Source organism: Triturus cristatus, chromosome 6 (genome assembly GCF_964204655.1).
Source record: "Triturus cristatus chromosome 6, aTriCri1.1, whole genome shotgun sequence".
In the NCBI taxonomy this organism is placed as follows: Eukaryota; Metazoa; Chordata; class Amphibia; order Caudata; family Salamandridae; genus Triturus; species Triturus cristatus.
The window spans coordinates 824236518-824252901 of NC_140589.1; the positions used below are offsets into that span (position 1 = coordinate 824236518).

Below are 16384 nucleotides of genomic sequence, written 5' to 3' on the forward strand. Positions count from 1 at the left end.
ATCCCGCCCCCACGTCCCCGCACCTCCCGGGGCAAAACTAAACCCAACGCCCCCTGGTTTACACCAGAACTCGCTAATGCTCATCTGCTTTGTAAAAAAGCAGAAAGAAAATGGCGGAAGGCCTACGAGGTTACTTATCGTTCCTCCTATATCGCAACTAGGAAAAAATACCTTTCGGAAATTAAACTGGCAAAGAAAAACTACTACACCAACGCCATAAAAAACGCAGGCCAAAAACAAAAGACGCTGTTTGCGATAGTCAAATCATTTACTCAACCCAAGGCTCTGTTGCCTGAAATCCCACCCTCTCAGAAACTCTGCGATCAAATTTCTGACTTCTTCGAGGAAAAAATTGCCTCGATCCAAATCAACTTTCCCCCCCCTGCCACTCTCCCAATCCCCCCCCCACTGGTCTCCCAAAACTGTACGCTAAGCCGCTTCTCCCTTGTCACGCTTGAGCAGTCGAAAAAAGCCATCCTGGCCTGTAAATCGGGCTCCCCGTCCGATCCTTGTCCTCCCAAGATACTTCACCAACTAATCAACGAGGTTAACCCGACCATCAACAACCTAATCAACTCCTCGCTTAGCTCAGGCACCGTTCCTAGCCGCTGGAAAAAAGGAATCGTCAAACCCCTTATGAAGAAGGCGAATAAACCCCCGACGGATCTCACCAACCTCCGCCCAATCTCGTTACTCCCGGCCTTGGGAAAAATCACGGAACATCTAGTCCACAATGAACTGAAACACTATCTAGATGAAAACAACCTTCTCCATCCTCAACAATCTGGATTCCGCCCCAAGCACTCGACAGAAACCGCCCTCATTGAACTGTCTGACACTATAAAAACCCTGCATGATCAGAGAAAAAACTCCATCCTCATCCTTCTCGATCTAACGGCGGCGTTTGACACTGTCTCCCACACTATCCTTATCAGCAGACTCAGGGACATCGGCATCTCTGACTCTGCCCTTTCCTGGATCTCCTCTTTCCTCTCCGACCGTTCCCAAGCCGTTTCTTTGGGCCCATTTCACTCCAAAGACAAACCTGTCTCCTCAGGTGTCCCGCAGGGCTCCATTCTGAGCCCTCTCCTTTTCAACGTTTACCTCATTCCCCTCCTTAATCTAATAGAATCTTTCGGCATACCTGTTACCTCCTATGCCGATGACACACAGCTCATTGTGCCATTAGACAAACTATCCACCAAAGCTGAACTCAACCTAAAACACTGCCTGACTGAAGTATTTCGTTGGATGGACAATAACCACCTGAAATGCAATTCGAGCAAAACGGAAATCCTTCCGATCGGTACTAACATCTCCTTTTGTCCATCACTTTGGTGGCCTGACAATTCTGTTGCCCCCCCCCAGACTGTTTCGTCAGCCAGGAACCTCGGCGTTACCTTTGACTCCGACCTCTCCTTCGATCAGCATGCCAGAACCGTCGCAGGCAAATGCTTTGGAATGATCAGATCCATGAGAAAGTTTTTTGACTTTCTTCCCATCGATGCCAGAAAGACGGTGACAGTAGCACTCATTATCTCGCGACTGGACTACTGCAACGGCTTGCTCGCAGGAGCTAAAAAGAAAACCATCCAAAAACTGCAGAGCGTACTACACACAGCCGCCCGTCTTGTCCTGGGCCTTCCCCGCAGATCCTCTATTTCTGCAGCACTTCGCTCACTTCACTGGCTCCCCCTTCACAAAAGGATTCTCTTCAAGATCCTGATTATAGCCTTCCGTGCCTACAACAAAACTGGCCCTAAATACCTCACCAAACGCTTCCCCCACTACCTGCCCAGCCGTCACCTTCGCTCAACCAACGACAACCTCATTCTTCTCCCCAAATACAATCTGAAAACGAAGGGCGAGAAGACCCTCAGCTTCCTTGCAACCAAAGCCTGGAACAAACTACCCAAATCCCTCAGACAACAAACCCAGGAAAAACCGTTTCGAAAACTGCTAAAGACCTGGATCTTTAATCTCCCGGACAATCACTCCAAAGCTTCCATCTAATCCTCTTGCACTGGCTCACTTAGGTTCCCTAGCGCCAAGATGCTCCCTCCGGAGCGAACGTCGCGCTCTATAAATACCCCACAAATATACAAATATATACTCCTGACAACGTCTTTGCCTTTTGCCCGTGTCCATAATACGTCACAGGTGCAGAGGCAAAGAGATTCCAACATTTGCATGGGAGTGTGAGGGCATGCCCTCTTGAGATAGCGCTGGCAAACATGTAGCACCATACTATCAGTATTACAGAAGGGGCCACACTACCATCTGCGGCCCCTTCTGTAATTCCGAAGTGCCCTGGGGCATACAAAGTGGGCGCAAATGCCCATTGCTCTGTCAGGGCACTTTCTGTAATACGACCCATGCTGTGGTCAGATCTTTTGAGTTTCAAGTAAAATAATTACTAAACCCATTTTGCTCTGAAAGGGAGAAGAAACGTTAAACGAGAAGAACCCTTAAAGACTATCATAAAATGAGTCCCACATTAATCTCAGAAAGCCGGCATCATCGGCCATGCATAGAATCCTCTACCTCCAACTGGTTACTACAAATGTGATAGTTCTGTTCGGCAATTTGGTGTAAGCAGTAACTCTTTTACACTTAATCGTATTCCAAAACTACAGACCATGTTTTCATTCTGTAAGACTTGAAAGAGTCAAATCTTCATTGCCTTGTCAGATTGTCAAACGGAAACACATTTTTAAAACAATACTTGTTATCAGTAACTTGCACTAAGCAGTGGTTGTGGAAGCCAATAAGGCACTTGTTTGCATGCCATACATTTTTTTAAAGTACCCAAGACTATTATGTAAGTGACGCCCACTCTTAAGATGGCTACAACGGCCCTTGCGGCCTGCCTTTCAGAGGCTTTTTAAGGTTCCCCCCCATAAGGCATGGCACGTTTTTACTGCATCTTTTCCATAGAGGAACCCAGTATACAGAAGTAACTTTAATTTGAGAGTTTTTTCTTTTCGTTTTTTAAACATCTTTTGATTTTTCAAAGCATCACATATTTTGTGTACATTCAAAATAACGATCTCCCTATCTTTTTAGATGCAGACTAGTCAAATGCATGCAACTTACCTTGCAGGTATTTAATTTGCTTAGAGTGACCTACTTCAGACTGTTATTCAAATTATTCCCAATTCCTATTTCTCAGTAAATTAATTTCTCAATAAAAATATTTAAAAGCCCCTTATTGGTCATGTGTGTTTCATTTATTTCTTAATTTTTCTGAAGATTCTACAAAATATTATTTTGAACTAACAGGAATAAAACCAACCTACATCGATTTCTGATATTTAATTAAAGCTCCTCTGGATATAATCCTACATGATTTAGTGCTCTACACATCAGTAGTACTGCCTCATGCGGATAGATATCCAATTGCAAATTCTACTATTCATTATACTGTCACATCTATTTCATTTGAAAGCGACTCTAATGTTTGCATCTCTTTTCACTTTGATAAATTCACTAAGCTATTTAGCTCATTGCACTCTTTTTTAAAAATTATTATTATTAATTTTAAGATATTTTACTCTTAGATTTTCAAATGTCCTGACAGTATCCTCCTACATTTGTAATATGAAGAGAAAGCAGAACTAACATATGGAGAAGAAGGGTCAGTGATATTTTGGTCAATGTACACAATACCATTCCATCAAAGCATTTACAATAGCTTGTACATACATTTCAATTCTTAGAATGCAGTGAAAAATATAAAAAGATAGAAACGTATAATCACATAGATTTTGCTTATCTAAAGATGAAGGATTAGAAATCACCAATAAGTACCCAAATTACAAAGTACAAAAATGTTTTCAAATATAGCAACAAAATAATACTGTGTACATTTATGCTCCATTATATAACGAAAGTACCCCCATGAGCCCACTGACAGCAGCAGGCTTTTCTGCTCAAGTGCATTGACCAACTTTTGGGGGTCGATCCACCTTGAAAAGACCACAACTTCCCTCTCACTACACCTGAGATTTTCTTATACAAGTAGAGTTCAGTTTAAGTCCAAGAGGGCTGGATGTACGTCACATTTTCAGGCAAACCCAACATTAAGTGGGAGCAATATAGATTAATTACATGAACATTCATCTGGCAGGGATGTTCTAAAAATCTGGCGTGGAACGGAACATCCTGAGCCGGAGGTGGACACCTCTGTATTGCTAAGAGCACACCAAATTTCACTCTGGTATGCAAGACTTTGTGAATCAGACTGTTTGAGTATTTTTACTTACTTTGCTTGTTTTCATTTCCTTTTTAATGACTTACTTTGTATTTAGTTAGCCCTTTGTGCGGTGGCAGCTCGCAGAGGGAGTGCTGTGGTGCGGGGGAAGGGTGGGGGGGTAGTGGACTCCGACATATGGCGGAACAGAGTAAAGTAAATAAATGAAACAATTAACCTACCCCAGGCTGCATCTCCAACTCGGCAATGCAGCACGTGCAAGGTACATGGTTTTATTTATTTACTTACTTTACTCCGTTCCCCCATATGTCGGAGTCCACTACCCCCCACCCTGGCCCTCCCCCGCCTCACCGCAGTACTCCCTCTGCGAGCCGCCCCTGCCTTTGTGGCTCCATGCATGAAGCAGCAACATAAATGACGTTTTGAGATCTCAGAGTAATTATTCGGAAAATAAAAAAGTTATCATAAAGGATTCCTCCACTTCCTCATTCTTCTGCATTGTATTTTTACGTAAGATTGTGATTCTACATGTACCTTCTTAAGTCATCAGGTATGGAACAAAACATCACAAATAGCTGAAAGCCCCTTTCTGGTCTGAAGCACTGCAGTCTTTTCAAACACACCATTTAGTGCAACGGCTAATTCCCAATGGGATTCAGTGATTTAAATAAAGTATAGAGAATGTAGCGTTAACTATGTTAAGTCTGAGGAAGGGGCATTCCCAAATATTCGTTATCCTAATAAAAGGACCGTCATAAGGGCCAGACGTACTAACACTGGTTGCATAAAACTGGTCACAATTTGCAACCAGTAAAGAATTTTATAAATTGACCTCTCATGTTCTTCTTAATTATTTCCTTATCAATTGGTGAGGATATCAAGCTGCAAAGTGTTATTTTTAGGTCGAGCCTGGGCAGCGCATGCGCTGTTCTGTGAGGCATGCTGTATTAGAGTATGGGCTTGAAGCCCCGTCTACTCTCTGCCCATATTCATCATTCGCTTGTACCATTGTACTCTGCAAACGCAGGCTTCTGATTCGTTAATAGCCTTGTTACTCCTTCCTTAATACCGCCTTGTCTTCATTTGTAACCTCCCATGAGGACACTGACTTTTACATGTGTTGCTGCTCAGTAGGCTTTAATTAGGCTTTAATTACAGCCTCTGATCACTATTTTGTTTAATGTTTTTTTTCCTGCCTGAGGTTGGAGGCAGGACACGCTCTCTCGCAATGCTTTATTATTTATTTTACATAGCACGGCACGCTACGCCGATAGTGGTGGCCATGCCTTTGCTTTACTTGCTGCGCCAAACACGGGTGCATGTTATTTTTTAAACTATTTTTTCTTTAATTGCCCCATGTCGTACTTACACTTTAATGTCTGCCGTGCCCCTTTCCTTAGACAGACCGTGTCTAAAGAAAAGGGCGTGGCTGCCATTAAAGTGAGAGCACAGTATGGGGAACCTTTACAAAAAAAAGCATTTGTTTGTCAACTTGACAAACATTCCAATGTTGTCCTTCACAGCTGTTGCTTTTAACAAAAGCCTTACGGAGCCTGAGGGGATTTAAATCACCTCGAGCTTACTGAGTACTTGGTTTCATTTGTTAGAACATTCTGCACTCCAGTGGTAGAATGTTCTGATAGCCTTATAGTCCTCCGTAGCTGGGCTATACCGCCATTAAAGTCCTGCTCCATTGTTAAAGACCTTTAATAGTTGGTATAGCCGCTACAACGGGCTATAAGGCTATATTCTACCTCTCTTCATTCCACCCCATCAACATTCCACCACTTTGCATCGCACCCAGGTAATTACACTTCCCTCCTCATTAATGGAATCACAGGGCTTCTTTTTTTTTTTTTATAAAATCTGGCATGCTTAAGGGTAATATCAAAATATACGGTCTGATTTTGTGAAGATAGGCTTTAGGCAACTGCAAAAAAGGTTATTTAATGCAATAGTTGAGTGCATATAATCCAGCAGGTGTCTACAACAGGTATAACTAACAACTGTTATGCAATCAATAATCTCTTATTATATTCAAACATTATACTTTTTAATGTCCATAAAAAATAATATATACTTACAAGAAAAGAACATGCAATTCCAGCTACAAAACATATGGCAAACCATTTCACCCTAGTGCCAAAACTAAGTGATGTAGAATCCACAATCTAAAAAGAACAATAAAAAAAAAGATCAAAATTCATTACAGAAGACAAGAGGCAGAAGACAGATTATTTCCAAGTAGACTTTAGCAATATTCGCCCCATCTCAACAGAACTCCTCAAATCAGTGTGCCTTCCCATTTAATTGCAGCATCCAATAGACAGATGTGATGTCTACCTAAACGCCAAGACACCCTAGGGCGTGAACAATTGTGGCATGTAGAATTACATATGCAATGATGAAATATATAGTGGTTATAGCGCACACAACACGCCTAGTACAATATACAGAAATTGATAGGGCTGAGGGGTTTATGGTAAATATAGTTTTTCTACTGATCCTCACCCATTCACTGAAACAGTTTCTCGAACAAAATTGCTGTTACCAATTAGTAAAGAAAATGTAATTGGTATTGTTCAATTACCCGAATTAGAGGTACATGAAAAGGCTGGATGCAGTTGGTGGTATCAGTAGCAGGAAGTGAACCTGTTTGGAGGTAGAACAGGAAAGAAATATTGTCCCCCCCCTCAACCCCTCCAGCCTGGTACGTTTGTGGCAGGCGGGGCGAAGGACATCGCACTGGATTTACTAAGTCCTTTTCTCACTAATAGGACTCAGACGGTCAGTTGTGCCGAGAGCTTCATCCTCCCATACTGGGTCCTCGCTCCGCCCAACTTTGCTTAATTTGCATGTGGCAACACTGGCGCGGTCATTTTGCTATCAAATGTCATATGCTGAAGATACTCAGATTATGGTCTTTGTATCTGACTATATTTTCAGCGGCAGAACGTTTTAAACTCTGCATGGTGAGCATTGGGACCTGGTGGATGACGGAAATCTGGCTGAAAATGAATTTGGAGAAGACTGAGATCCTTGTGGTTGGGCCTCAGCATTCGGATTGGTCAGAGCTGTGGAGGTCAGTATCTTGCGCCCCCCTACCTGTACCCGTTGCCTCTGTTAAAAATCTTGGAGTTATCTTTGATAAGGCACTCACTTTCGATACTCCAGTTAATGGGATTACAAGTACTTGTGTTTTCATATTTAAAATGTTTAAAATAAGCTTTCCTTTTAATACTGCGGAACAAAGAATGGCAGTAGTCATTGCATTAATTTCCTCTAGACTCCTGTGCTGTGGCTGGACACACAGCCAAAGGAGAAACAAGTCTCCTTGCCAGGATGTCTGCTCCTGTAAAGTATCTGTTATTTTACTGACCTCTGCTGGTCGTTTTCTATCAACAAAGTTAATATTCTCAAGCATCAGTCAGTGAGGGAGAGTTTGCGCTCTCCTCACAGGCTTGCGGTAAGGAAGCATGCATGGTCCATCGGGCCGTGCACCAGCCGGAATCTCTTGCCTTGAGGCTAGCTTTTCAATGGTACTCTCCTAAAAGGCAGCTGAGATCCTCTTCCTTGAAATAGGTAATTGTTACAAGGGCTCGTAAAGTGAGATGGGGTAGCCGCACCTTTTCTATCCACATTGCTAGTCTTACTGCCCATATGGCCTTCCGTAAGATGCTGAAAACTTGGCTGTACTCCCTCCCATAATTCTTCTTCTTGTGGTGGTTTCTGATGGCAGCGCCTTGATGTCTTAGAGCATAGAGCGCTTTATAAATTCAAATTCAGAGAAAGTAGAATGAGCTAGGAAACACAAAAGACAGTTTAAAAGAAGAGACAGCGTAGAGGCAACCAGAAGAAATGAGAGAACCAGAAAATGTTAAAACATTTAAGTATGGCGATGATTTGAGAAAAGCAATATTTGAAACATGTATGGTGACAAGAATGAGCATCCTCAAAAGAAGAGGCTCAGCTAGAGAAGAAATGGGACCAGGAAAAGAGATGACTAATTCTGAGGTGTGATTAGCAATCCATTTGAAATTAGGTAGCTGCATCTGAGAAATAGCAGTCAAAAAGGGTAGGAAGGGTAAGTCTGAAATAGCGGGTCAGTAGACGGGGGAACAGAGATAGTGCGGGATCGACTCTGGGAAAAGAAATAAAGAGACCACCTTACGATCACCAGGGGTAGTGATAAAGATCTCTGTCCAGGACACTGAACACACTGTCTGCCAGAAAGTACGAAATATAAACCCCCTATTTTATTCTCACTCAAATCACAGAACATCCAGAGTAACATGAATACACTTTTGCTTTATTTGTGGAAAAGAGCAGGACTGAAGAACGTCTTGACATTGCTAAATGTGTTTGAAGAGTAGGATCCTGACACATCTGCAGCACATGCACTACTTCAAAACTATGTCAGTGAAGAGAGTACTGAAGAGTAGCTTCCAGTTGCCAACATGTTGAGATACAAGAAACCGGTTAAATGATTTCCAAAGTAGCATCAGGAAGGATATTGTTGCTTTGGTTTTATAAGTTAAAATGAAAAACATTTTGATAAGAAAAATGTACCATTAAAGCACTTCATATTTTTAGTTTTTAAGCTTTAAGTTTTAATGACATATCATATTTCCTAACAATAACAAAAGTTTAATTGTGCGTACAAACATAAAAAGAAGAAATCATGACAACCTTCTACACATATCGTGGATGGGTTTCGCCTTTCTTACCTTCTGAATTTCTGTGGTTTATCCTTTTTGTAAGCATGAAGTAAATAGCAAAACAGTGACTTGAATTGCATACAATACTATGTGTTTTTTTTCATGATACTTGTTAGATATAAACATTTCATAACAGGTGGGCAAATTATAAGAAGATAGTTTGAGTTTTAAAGACAACAAGAGTCAATGTACCTCAAAATTAAACATCACAGCATAGAAGTTATATCATTAATAGACCACGCAGTGGTGGGAGATATGGGTTGGTATATGACCGTGGTGGGGAGGGGACATGAGAGAATCAATATTAGTAGGGCAGGCATACAAGTGGTTCTCTACAGCATTTTCACACGTGTTCAGTAAATTTTAGCCCATCCATGATCATCTTCATCAAACACAACTTGAAATATGCCTACTCTCTTTTCAGTGTTTCGTGCACGTGGTAGAAGACTCTCTATCTGGTACACATCAATGCCCAGAGAAAAAAACCCACAGTTTACACAGAAGTAATCCCAACAACTATTTATTGAGCGCGAGGATGGGGAGGGACGGGGATGGGATGAGATTGTCTTGGACAGGCAAGATGTCACCTCATTGACGTGGTTCCATTTCTATAGGGTCAGACATGCGCTCCGCGACATTCTAGGAGATGAACTGAAGGAACCGCCAGAAGTTGCCCCTTTCTCCTTGCTATTGCGTGCAGAGTCCCCCCGGAAGGTTGTCTCAAATATCTACAATCTAGCCCAAGACTATCTGAAAAATCATTTAATTAAAGCCAGGCGAGAATGGCAAATTGATTTAGAAGTCGCATCCGATGATGATACATGGCGCTATTGTTGTGAGGCTACACGGCATGTCTCCCTGAATGGGCGGCATCGACTTATACATTTTAAATTTCTCAACAGAGTGTATTACACTCCGATCCGCCAACATAAATATGGACTCCAGGGGACCCAGCGAGAAGTGAAAGATGTGGTACAGATCCTCCAGGGTATATCCATTTGGCTTGGCTGTGTCCAGATATAGCCGACTATAGGATAGCCATTTTCTGGAAACTTAGCGATATCACAGGAGAGTCTCTGAACCCAGGACCAATTGCTTGCTCTGCTTGGCTTCTCTAAGCATATACGTAAAGACATAAGGCGCTTGGTAGATCTGGGACAATTATTATCTAAACGTGTTGTTGCTATGCGTAGGGCTAGAGGGCCACCTCCTACTACAGTGCAATGGTCCATAAAGTATATACAAGAGGTCTCGAATGCTCGACCTAAAAAATGTCAGCACTAGGTACTGTCTGATTGCAGATTACAAAAAAAATCTATATTTTAAAAGCACTTTCTCTTAAACCAAAACCTTTTTGCAGCACACTATTTTATACTGCGTGTAATGTAAGTTTAAAATAATGACTTGCATATGCACAGTGCTTTCTGCCACAGGCAGTGAACGCGTAGCCCTAAAAATACAATGCTTTGAAAGACACAAAAATAAAAGGCATCATCATTTACAATGCTTTGAAAAGCACAAAAATAAAAGGCATTATCATTTACAATGCCTATAGCCTAAAGTCTCAGAATTGCCTGGGCTAGTCCATTGAAAATACTTGTCTTTATATACTTCGACAACTGAGAGTAGATACGAAAAGATAAGTGAGAGAATGATCACTAGGCAGTGTGAATGTCCCCCGGAAATGTATTTTTATCCTGTGAATAAGTTTCACGGTTCTCTTGTGGGCGGGCTGCCGCGTACACACCATGTTGCTGCTAAGCACGTGGTTTAAAGATGAAGCCTCAAACCAAAGAGCCGGATTTGATGCACAGTGTTCTGCAAGGCAGCACGAGAAATGGACTTTAAGCTGTCAGAAGAGTTTTCTCAAGACATAGCTGCATAGTCACGACCAAATTCTTACTACTGCACTAAAGATGCCTATGCAAATCCTTGGTGTATCTGAAGCAGAGGCGCAACTAGAGCGACATTTCGGTTGGTAAAAAAAATGGGGGGGGGGGCTAATTCTTCCAGCGATAGTTAGAGTCGGGATGCAGGGGCTCGTTGGGTGAAAAAACATTAAAGCCTCGTTAGCAAGTACATGGTCTTTTAAAGACCTGCGAAGTACTCGGGTGCCGCTGTGTGTGTGCCCGGGAAGGGGGGGTCTCAGCTCGGGCTGACCCACACGACAGCAGGGGGAGGGGGGGCTGAAGCCTAAAGCGCTACCTGTTAGCATACGGGAGAATCCCTGCGTTTTGAAATGAGGATGCAGACGAGGAGAGCCAAAAGAATAAGTTATCAAGTCACCAGGAGCAGCTTTCAGTGCCTGGCTTTCTTTTAACAATAATAATATATTGCAGTGTGGGCAGGGCTTTAAGTGGGAAAACAAACTGGGGGTGCTCTAAAAGGGGCGGGGCAAACCTTAAAGGGGTGTGGCCTATCCAAGTAGGGCCGTGGTCTAAATCAAGATAACTAGCATTGTGTGCTTAAGAAAATCCCCTCCAATTATCCTACCTTCGGAAAACACGCTCTTTATTTAAAGGATTTCCCTTCCTCCTACAACGCGGCTCACCTAGCATGACGTCTCCACTTCTCAGTAGTGAGCAAAATGAGCATGCGCAAATCGATGTGCATGCTCTCACTGCAGTCCAATAAAAAAATGTTTTGAAAGAAAACGGACTACCTGTGCGAGGACCAAACATAGAGCCCGATAGAGACCCGTTTCGAGGCCCCCTGAAAATAACTACTGGTGCTCAGACCCAGCCCACTTAAAGCCCTGCATCCATCCATCCTAAGCCCTGCATCCATCCATCCTAAGCCCTGCATCCATCCATCCATCCATCCATCCTAAGCACTGCGCCATCCATCCATCCATCCTAAGCACTGCGCCATCCAGCCATCTTTCAAACCATCCATACATTCCTTCCTACATACATACATACATACATACATACATACATACATCCATCTGTCCCTGCACCTATCCTAAGCATCTATCAGCCCACCCGCCTATCCTAAGTACTGGTCCATTCATTCATCCATCCATCCATCCATCCATCCATCAGCCCACCCGCCTATCCTAAGTACTGGTCCATGCATCCATTAATCCTTCCATCCATCCATCCATCCATCCATCCATCCATCCATGCATCCATCCCTCGCCTTCACCTATCCGTCCTTCTTTCCGTGCACCCTCCGCCCCGATCCTAAACACCCCGTATTATACTCATCCACCTAGCCTCTTAATGGGCCGAAAAGGCTGGTGATAACCATTGACAGGCAGATGTTTCTTATAAAGAAGAAAGCTTTCAGTTGCTCTTTGTGGACCATAGTTCACCAACCTTCTATGGTGGTGTTTTAAACAAAGATTGATCCAGCGAAAGAAATGTAAACCAGCTTTTCAGTGTAAGACGCTAATTCAGAAACATAACCTTTTGTCCATTTCTATATAGGAACACTGCTTTAAATTGTCCATGACTGACAGATACTGAATACCTGTAGTTCTGACATTTGAGAGAGTATACCAAACAGCTAATTTGGGGTGGTGAGAACCTGCCCTTCTATATTTCCATGTGAAGCACAGTATTGGAATATAAAGGTAATTCCAACGCTACTATCTTCATAATAAAGAGGGGGTGTGAGAACTAAGTGAGCCAGGCAAAGCGTGTGTTTTCGTAGCACTAAAACAAGACCCTGTGAAAGGTCAGAGCAGGGCCGTGCTGGAGTTTGCTGCCTGTGGTCGCCTCCAGAGGCGCAACTAGAGCCAAATTTCAGGGAAGGCTAGTTCTTCCAGCAACAGGCAGAGTGGGGATGCAGGGGCTCTAAAAAAGGGGGGGGGGGGAGGGGGAACAACAGAGCCTCATTTACAAGCAAATGGTCTTTTAAAGACCTGTGAAGTGCTCGGGTGCGGCTGTGTGTGTGCGCCCGGGAAGCTGTCTCAACTCGGGGCAATGGGCGTTGCGAGCCCGTTCGTCTCTCTCCTAATCATCCCATGATCATGTTGCTGCTGCTGCGCTGCAAAAAGAGAAGGGAAATCCTGAGAGAAAATGGCTCTCTTTAAAGGATTTCCCTTCCCCTACAACGCGGCACACCTGGCATGACGTCTCTACTTCTCAGTAGTAGGCGATGTGCATGCTCTCACTGCAGTCCAATAAAAAAAAAAAAGAAAAAAAACGGACTACCTTTGCGAGGCCTGAAAATAGAGACCCGTTTTGAGGCCCCCTGAAAATAACGGCCGGTGCTCAGACCCGGCCCACTTAAAGCCCTGAGTGTGGGAGTTGTATCATGGAAAAGAGTCCCATTTGTTTAACACACCAGGAAATAATGATTTGTAAAAGGAAACAAACAGCCGGAACCGGTTGTTTCTGAAGACATGGAAGCATCTGGCGGCCATACTGAAAAGCTGCTCGGCCATTAGTGTTTGGAAGAGGTCTATGGTTATAATACTACTCGGTCCAGTGCTTCATTTAGCCGCCTTGCATGAGACAGATTGGAAAGCATTGGGAGTTTCTCCTACAACCATTAATAAAGATCCCTTTAAATGTAATTAAACCATGCAGTGGCATGGATTTCGGTTATACCTCTGTGAAAACAATGAACAAATATATAGGCAAAAACATAACCTAAACCCTGAGCAAATAAGCTTTGTGACGAAGAGGGTAAGTGAGACAACTTACTCATACAGAGCGACCTAAAAAGAAATTGCTCCTACACTGGTCCTGAAGAAGGCACCCTGATCCGTCAGGGCAATAGCGGGCCGAAACATGTTGACCAACCACAATCTCACACCAGGTTCTGTGGACCACTAACATCCAAACAAGCACCAATCTTACTTTTAACATTACCTCATTCCTGCATAATAAAAACTAAACACAGGAACTGAGATCATTTTAAATTCACTTCCCTATTACAGGACACTACTTGTCATTCATGACGTGTCAGAAACCAAATGGTCTCCCTCCGAGTGGAGGCCTGCACATTGCCTGGAGAACCGGAAACTCAGGTGATTAAGACCCAATGATGATGCGATTCACCTTACAATTGGGGCGGAGACATACAAGGCACCAAGCACTAGTGTGAATGAGGATCTTTTTTAGAAGGTCTCTTTTTTAGAAGGGAACCCTCAAGACACTGGAATAAAGACAAGTGATTTATACCCTCCGATTGATAATAATAACTGCATGGAAGCCAAATGAATCTCTGCTTTTTCCTCTTTCTACATGCAAGTTAAAAACATAACCCAGACAAAATAGTAAACGAAGGAGAAAATAGCTAAACTCGTTCACTTCAAAGCCACTAGCAAAAAACTAGTTTTGAATAAAAAAAAAAAAATCATCCTATTCAATTAGACCTTTCAAAAAATGTAAAATAAAGCGATACAGGTCTCTGTTCGTGATATTATTTCGCTTGCAAAAGGTAGTTTGTCTTCGAGGTGGATGTTGATAAAAAGAAAAGAAAAAGAAAAGATAACGTTATGCTCATAAACTCAATGTCAATAGAGACATACAAACGGAATGGAGTAATTAGGGTACTGTTTCTGCAGTCCTCCCTTCTATTATGAAAGCTCAGTCATGACTACACAGATTTATTTACACAGGGAGGACCTGTAGGCAGTCACCAACTGGCCTGCAGGAAAAAGGCATGCATCCCACACCTAACGATCAGTTGACACAAACCATGAGCCCTACCTGCACCCCACACCTAACGATCAGTTGCCACAAACCATGAGCCCTACCTGCACCCCACACCTAATGATCAGTTGTCACAAACCACGAGTCACCCATGGCCTGGTCATGGGGGCAGAAATCCCCCCCCCCGCCCCCCATGATAAAACTATTCCTATCGCCCAATAGAGTCTAGCGACATGTGACACTTGTCTTACACAAAGAAAAACATCTCCGGTCAGTCAGAATAGAAAATAGAGGGGTGGGGGGCGTGGCCAAGATGGCGGCCGGAGGATTATTTGATTGGTGGGACACGGAGCGTGTCCCACCAATCAAATACTCCTTAAATAAGGTTCTTCCAGCCCAGCTAACGCGTCTCAAAGTGGCTACCTCAACCTCTTAGCTCATGGGTGCCCGTAGGGGATCGGCGACGCTGTGGAACAGCTGTTGCCCCTCTGTGAGCAGGTACCGCAGGCCACTGGGTGAGGCTCACCATCGAAGCAGCAACCTGCATCAGGGCCCTGTGCAGAACTCTGGAGGGCGCTCTGCAGTACATTGGCCTTCGTTGGCAATGCTGCAACATTGTTGTCCGGTGGCAAGATTGTTCTCCCCCCCGCAGTGAGACGGAGGGCCCATGGGGGCGATTGGAGTGGCTGGAGGTGCCGGCCCTGGGCTGGCTGCGGGGGGTGCGGCCTTGTCTCGGCACCCGGTCTGGTTGCCCTGGCTCATCGCGGGATCGAGAGGAGAGGCGGGCTCTTACTGCCCCAACGCGTCAGAGGCCGCTCCCGCAGAAATCGCCAGTGACGAGGATCCACTTGGCCGCTGCCCACCTTGACTGCGTGGAGGCGGCCTGGATGGCATGCTTGAGGCCAGAAGACTAGGCCTGCACGGCCGCCCCGGGGGAGGCAGAGACTTGGGAGCAGTGTGCACCGGGGCGTCGGGACCTGACCGTACAAAGAACCTGCGTAGAAGGGTGGTGGAATCAGCATGCAGCGGAGGGAGAGGCGGAAGTCAGATGAGAGCCCCCCCCCCCCCCTCCCCTCCCCTTGGGCCTACAACAGAAATAGTCTGATAACGATGTGCCCCCCTCCCCCACACCCTGAAAATCTGGTGGCAGTGCAAAATCCAGAGAGACGGGGAGTAATCCGCGCTTGCCTTCAAGAGAGGACTGTGTGAAGGGTGTTCCGTTGCACACCTCTGCTCGACAGTAAGGGGGCGGGGGAGGGCCGAGTTGTGTTATCGGGGCCCCGCGCGCGCAGCGCGTAAATAATAGACAGACGCGGTATTGCGGTTGGGCGCAAACTGCCGAGAGTTCGCCCGCCCCTTTATTTATATATACGCGCTCACGTCCGTCGACGTAAGCGCAAGTCGCGCAATGCCGATAGCGCTCTAGCCAGAGGCTAGAGCGCTAACTGTAACAAAGGGAATTGCGGCCTCCTAGAGGTCCACCGCGTGGGCTGCTGAGAGGAAAGACCTTGAGCCCGAATCGTTGCTGTTACCAACAGCCCTGAAACACAGAGAGTGCCTCTGGGATTAAAGAGAACTGCAAAGCAGGAAATAGGTCCGTCACACTGGTGCAGGGTGTTATAGCGCCTAAAACCACGTAGGAACTGCCATACCAGCAGCGAGAGATCCACGCCACGCCGGGCCCCAGCTGTAAACTGAGAAGTAAATCCGAGAGATTGTGGGGGGGAGCTAGCGCCTATGCATACTGGACTGCACTAACTATAGGCCCGGTCAGCGGGATTTCTGGTCGGAGCCTATAAAACACCCCCCGCCCCCCCCCCCCCCCCCCACATCTAGGGACCGTG

At 44.6% G+C, this 16384-nt stretch overlaps 1 protein-coding gene across 1 annotated transcript in view; it reads right to left on the minus strand.

The window, feature by feature from the left end:
* The window catches only part of SFT2D1 (SFT2 domain containing 1), a 156025-nt gene that overhangs the window by 96753 nt on the left and 42888 nt on the right, over positions 1–16384 (minus strand). Inside the window, exon 2 of the mRNA XM_085611428.1 lies at positions 6298–6384. Coding sequence (XP_085467554.1) covers positions 6298–6384 — 87 coding nt within the window. The remainder of the gene's footprint in view (positions 1–6297; positions 6385–16384) is intronic.